We start from the raw sequence: 6,000 nt of genomic DNA on the forward strand, positions 1-6,000 counted from the left end.
TCACATAAATAAATGGCCTGTAATTGATTTAGCGCCTTCTAGAGTTCTAGAACCCCCAAGGCGCTTTACAAAACAATCTGTTATTCACCCATTCACCCACGCATTCATACCCTGGTGGTGAAAAGCTACAACGTAGCCACAGCTACCCTGGGGTGCACTGATAGTTGTGAGAATGGCTCCACCAGTCCTCCTGACCACCATCAGCAGGCAAGGCAGGTTAAGTGTCTAAGGACACAACATGGGGGTGGGGGGGTTGAACCTGCAACCTTCAACCTTATGATTATGAGGCAGACACTATATACCATAATTACACAATAAACAATTTGTTTATTCATTAAGAAAAACCTCGTCAGCACTGTTGGTTTGGGGGGGGTACGATGTGATATATACATTTGGATGTATTAAGTGTTATGTGTTATTATTTAATTAAATTTTTTAAAATAAAAGAGGCAAAAAATAAGTGGTGCTATGAACCCCCACATGTTTTCTGGGAAATTGTGAGCTATGTTACCTGCAGAGTTAGTAAAAAACTTGTTTCAAGATGCAAAATGATAATAATATTTTTTTAAAAGGAGGGGGTGTTTATTGTCAAATAATAAGATTCTGAGAAAAGTGGTCCTAGAAATAAATCTAAATAATCATCTATTACTTTTTGATTCCAAGAGAGCATACATTTAGTTTTCTAAATCTATGTGTATCACACAAAGATTAAAGGATATCTTCTTATTTTTCGGCTCACTATATGAGTTCCTTTAAAAATTCATACAACAAATTAAATCTGTCATCTACAAAGACAATAAATTCAAACAAATCTGTCAAACAAAAGTAAAATCTATTTTGGACCAATCATCAATCCTTGTGGAACTCCACAATTAAAACCGACACATTCCCACACTGATGACGATGAACTGCGATGTAGCCACAGCTGCTCTGGGGCGCACTGACAGAGGCGAGTCTGCCGAGCACTGGCGCCACTGGTCTCTCCGACCACCAACAGCAGGCAAGGTGGGTGAAGTGTCTTGTTCAAGGACACAACGACAGCGACAGACTGAGCAGGGGCTCGAACCTGCAACCTTGTGATTACGGGGCGAGCACATAACTCCTGTGCCCCCGTCACCCAATAACTCTGTGATTCCATCTAAACCAGAGGTTTGCAACCTATGTCGCTGGAGCCATAAGTGGCTCTTTGGACCTTCCACATTTGGGAAGCCGGGCTTTCTAACTTTGGGAAGATATGTAAAAAAAGGTGAGTCATGTTTTTAATAAATGACCTGTTTATGTTTATTCATTTAGCAGACGCTTTTATCCAAAGCGACTTACAATTTATAACCTACAGGGCATGATGTGATCTGTGGGGGGAAACCGGAGTACCCGGAGGAAACCCACGCATGCATGGGGAGAACACGCAACTCCATGCAGAAAGGCCGCAGCCGAGCCGAGTTTCGAACCTGCAACCTTCGTGCTGCGAGGCAACAGTGACCTGTATTTGTGTAGCGCCTGCTCTACAACTCCCCAAGGCACTTCACAACACAATCAGTCATTAACACATTCACACGCTGGTGGTGATGAGCTATATATATAACAAATCATCTATATATATAACAAATCATATATAACAACCCTCAGTTAGGCTGTCCCCCTCTCTGCCAGTCTTTAAGAATCACCTAAAAACACACCTCCTCCGCTTGGCGTTTCCAGAACATGTTTGATTTTGGCCCTCTTTTATGTTGAATTTATTTCACAGTTTTCATTGGTTCACTCAATCCATCGACTCAATCCAAATGTGTTTCACACATTTTTCCTGTACCAGAATGTTTCATCTATCTTGTAATTTCTATTTTGTAATTTGTATTTTGTAATTTGAATTGCTTTTATTGTTGATTTATTCAATATATTTACCTACAACTGTACAATGTTCAGCGCTTTGGGCTTCCTGACAGGGTTGCGGAAGGCGCTTTATAAATAAAGCTTTGATTGATTGATTGATTGAACAAATGCAGGTTTTAGAGGCTTCATAGTTTTTCTAAGGATTTGACTGAATTTCAATAGCAAATACCACTAAAAGTACATGTAATTTTTCTAAATAGGTGTTTTTGTTTTAAATTATTTTCTTTAAACATCCATATCCCACAGAAAACAACATACCCATGCTCAATTTGAAAAGTTACAATTTTTACTTTAAAACATAATAACAGAATTGTGGCTTTTTATATTTATAAAAGAGGGGGAAAAGATTTCTGACTCAAAAAAAAAGTCAGAATTGTGGCTGTTTTCCCTCAGATTTCATATTATTCTCAGAAAACAGAACACAAGTTTGTTTCTGTGGCCCTAATATTTTTCGCAGATAATTTCTGAAAATGATAAATTTTCTATTTTCAAACTATCCTGTAACAGTGGCTCTAAATACGATTCATTCCGGGGGACTGAGGGGGAGAAACGGCTCTGGATAAAAGGTTGCAGACATCTAAACACTCGCTCACTGAAAAATAAGCTTAAAAAGAGGCCGATACCTCCTGTCCACTGTTTTTTTCTTCCTTTTGCTCGTTTCTCATTTTTTGCTGTATTTAGTAACCAGCTCTTTAAAAATCAGCTGAAACCTGAAATCCGTTCATAGACCCTCCTGATGAACCTCAGAGAGCACAGGATAAATGATTGAAAGGCTGGATTCACACACTCAGGCCTGTTTCACTGTAGCCTTGAACTAGTTGTGAGATGGGCTGCATTCCATTTCAAGGAAGTTCTGCTTGTATTTTGTATTCTTTTTGTTTTTGCAGAACAACCTCCGTGTGAGCTGCAGGGGAGTGTCATGATTGCAGGAAGCTTCCTGACCCACATGAAAGAATAACAGGCAGGAGGTGAGAAATAATAAGGATTTATTAAATGGAAAAGTAATAAAGTGAGGACGCAGCTCCAAATGGGTGCTGGGAAAACAAACGGGAACTAAGGGCGCAACTTCAACAAAGTGGGAACCAGGCCGGGGTCTAAAAATAGAAAACACACGGAGGTCAAAACCAGGAACGAGAGAACCAGATGATAACAGAGGGAAGGGGAATCTTACTGAGATGGAACTGAGGATGGATGTGAGGAGAGGATAGGTCAGGTCTGGGGGATGTGGCTGACGGGTATCCAGGGCAGGTGGACGGCGGAGAGCATGTGGCATGGGGAGATGAGTGACAATGTAGATATACACACTCCAGGGAAGCAGAAAACTCAGGCAGAGATCCGGTGGGTGATCTGGAGGCAGGACAGGCAGTTTAAAGCAGGACAAGAATGCAGAATTTTACGAGAGTTCGGGACGAGGCTGGAAGCTACCCAGGCGAGAGCATCAACCGGTGCTGGAGTGTGAACACGCCACTCCTTAAAGAGCAAGTCACCCCCAAATCAACTTTTTTTTGCTGATAAACTATATAAACGAGTGTCTAATCGTGCTGCAGACACGTGTGGTCAATAATGTGGCACTTCAGTGCATCTTAGCTAAAATTTAAATATTCTGACTGTCAGTGTTGTGCCGTCGTCAGGGAAACATTCTGCACTGTATCTGAATTTAAATCTGCCACCGCTATTGGCTAAAAGGTATGCTATGATGTTAGCTGGTACATTATGATGTCACAATGCCATTGTGAGCCTGTGTGTGTGTGTATTTGTTAGCGGCTTCACCCTCTCGGTCTGCCAGGCAACAGCATTTGTTGCATTTTTCAAGCATGAAGTGGGAGTGGAGTTAGTAAATTGTAGGGGGTGACTTGCTCTTTAAATCCCCTGGCCTTGCTGATGGGAAATCAGCTGCAGCTGAGGCTCTCCGACACGCCCACCTGCAAAGAGACTCAGAGGGAAAAAACTGCAGAATCATGACAGGGAGTTGAATGCAGCCCTGGTTAACAAACTGTTTCTTATAAACAATGTTTATGGGGAACCAGAGCTGCCAGATGTCAAACATATCTCGTCACCCAACTTTTAGTGTGCGTCAGCGTCTGTGCGTCAGCGTCTGAATTTCAGAGTTAAAATGTGTCAACTTTTTTGTGGTAAATCTCTTACATTAGCCCAGGAAGCAAAAAATAAAAATAATAAAAAAATCTATCCCCCATCAGAGTGGATGAAGGAGGATCTCCCCGGTTGGTGTCGAGGCTTTGGTTTACTGAAAACCTCTGGTCCATAAGACCACTGACTAAACGTTCACGATGACTGATCAGATGTCTAACAACGCTCATAAAGTTGTCCGCAGGGTCCTTTCAGCAGTGAGCTCAAAGGATGCACAAGAAAAAAGCTCCAACTTTCTCTTTCACAGTCTATAAATTAACATCACAAGCAGCATTCACGCATCCTACCAGCGTCAAGTCTCTCAGTCACTAATCAGGACATGATGAACCACAACAAGTGACACGAGGGGAGAAGAAAGGGGGCACATTTTGGACAGATGCAGAGCAATAAATTACAGACTTGGACCCCCCTCACTCTCTCATCAGGGCACATTTACATTCTTAAGGGCCCCGTTTGGGGGCCCTGCTGGGCCTGAGTGTGTCTGCACCTCTGCCCCGTTGAGTAAAATGTAAATTTAAGAAACGATGCCCATGCAGGCTCATATATAAACCCGGGGGTGCCCAGGTTCTGATTCTGAGCCAAAGTCCACAACCTGCAGACATGCAGCCAGCTGCAGCCAAAGTCACACAAACCCACACCACACAGTTTTCTGTGCAGGACATCCTGGACCCGACCAAGTTCACAGGGAAACCGGTTGCAGGTGAGTGTCCAGCCCAGCAGGAAGCATTCTGAAAGGTTCTGGTAGATTCTTATTTGATGTTCTGTTTCAGGGCCTCACCAGGTGAAACCTGGAGTGGTTCTGGTACCAGAGACTGGGGAATGCTGCAGTCCAACAAAGAGTCCCAGCTCAGAAGAGAGAAACCGCCGGATCCGAACGGCCTTTACACCTGAGCAGCTGCGGGTTCTGGAGCACAGCTTCCAGAGGAGCCGCTATCTGTCAGTTCTAGAGCGCCACACCATCGCCTTGGCCCTACGCTTGTCCGAGACCCAGGTCAAGATCTGGTTCCAGAACAGGCGCACCAAGTGGAAGAAGGACAGACTGGGAAGGGAGGCTCAGGTGGAGCAGCAGGGCTTCACGCCAGCGCTCTGCTCACAGGCTGCAGTCTTCTACAGCCCTCTGGTCTGCCAGCAGCGCTCTCCGCTCCAAATGTTCACTTCACTGCCACATGTGCCTTACTGTCGGTATGATGCGTAAATGCTCACAGATGCACCGGAACCAAAACCTTCCAATGATTCTGCAGAAGCCCACAGATTCCTACAGGACCAGGACACGTGAGAGGCAGAAGTCTTCAACAGAAGTCCAGGCGCCTTTTGACTTTTTTTACCCTGATAATGAAAATATAAAATAACAAAAGGGACACATTTTAAACAGTAAGACATGTTCAGTGTTTTCTAACTTATTTTAAAAAATATTTAGGTTATTTAGTATGTTTCTTACCATAAAATCTTGTAGTTTTCCTAGACATATTTAAAGAGAAATTTTGATGTTTAAAATGTGTGAAAGTTTTATGACTCACCTGTAGAAAATATATTTTTAATGTCATAATTGAAATGTAAATATCCATATTTCACCAAGAGACATGTTTTAGCCAGAATGATCAGTTTGATATTTGCTGTGATGGATATGAAAAGCAGGCAGAAACAGAACAAGAACAGAAACATCAGTTCTGAGGAAGAGAACAAATAAAATCCTGCTTCTCTGGGAGCCCAAACAGTCAGTTTGCTGCTGTTTGATGAAACAAAATAAAAACACAAGTTGAACTTGGATTCAAAAGGTTTCCTGTTTTGTTTAAGTTTGAATATTTATTGTCACTTTCACCTCAAATACACAATGGTGTTTACACTAATAGAATCACATGTGATTAGGCTCATTCTCATCTGAATCAGTCACAAGCATTTTGGTATAAATAATATTTTAGTGTGTAAGTTTTGAATCTCTCAGCTAACAAAGTATTCAAACGCCTG

General features: G+C 42.4%; 1 protein-coding gene and 1 long non-coding RNA gene across 2 annotated transcripts; one reads left to right on the plus strand and one right to left on the minus strand.

Annotated features, from left to right (window-relative positions):
• Positions 1-2,856: 2,856 nt before the first annotated feature.
• Positions 2,857-3,748, minus strand: LOC107374873 (uncharacterized). The gene is made up of 2 exons (XR_001571597.3): positions 3,059-3,748; positions 2,857-2,981 (listed from the first exon to the last, which is right to left on the minus strand). It is a non-coding gene; the product is annotated as an uncharacterized lncRNA (long non-coding RNA).
• Positions 3,749-4,175: 427 nt separating this feature from the next.
• pnx (posterior neuron-specific homeobox) lies at positions 4,176-5,379 on the plus strand. The gene is made up of 3 exons (XM_070552688.1): positions 4,176-4,232; positions 4,600-4,735; positions 4,806-5,379. The coding sequence occupies exons 1-3, from the start codon at positions 4,176-4,178 to the stop codon at positions 5,228-5,230; spliced, it is 618 nt and encodes a 205-aa protein (XP_070408789.1). The 3' UTR covers positions 5,231-5,379.
• The last annotated feature ends 621 nt before the right edge of the window (positions 5,380-6,000 follow it).

This window comes from Nothobranchius furzeri, chromosome 6, assembly GCF_043380555.1.
Source record: "Nothobranchius furzeri strain GRZ-AD chromosome 6, NfurGRZ-RIMD1, whole genome shotgun sequence".
Taxonomy (NCBI): Eukaryota; Metazoa; Chordata; class Actinopteri; order Cyprinodontiformes; family Nothobranchiidae; genus Nothobranchius; species Nothobranchius furzeri.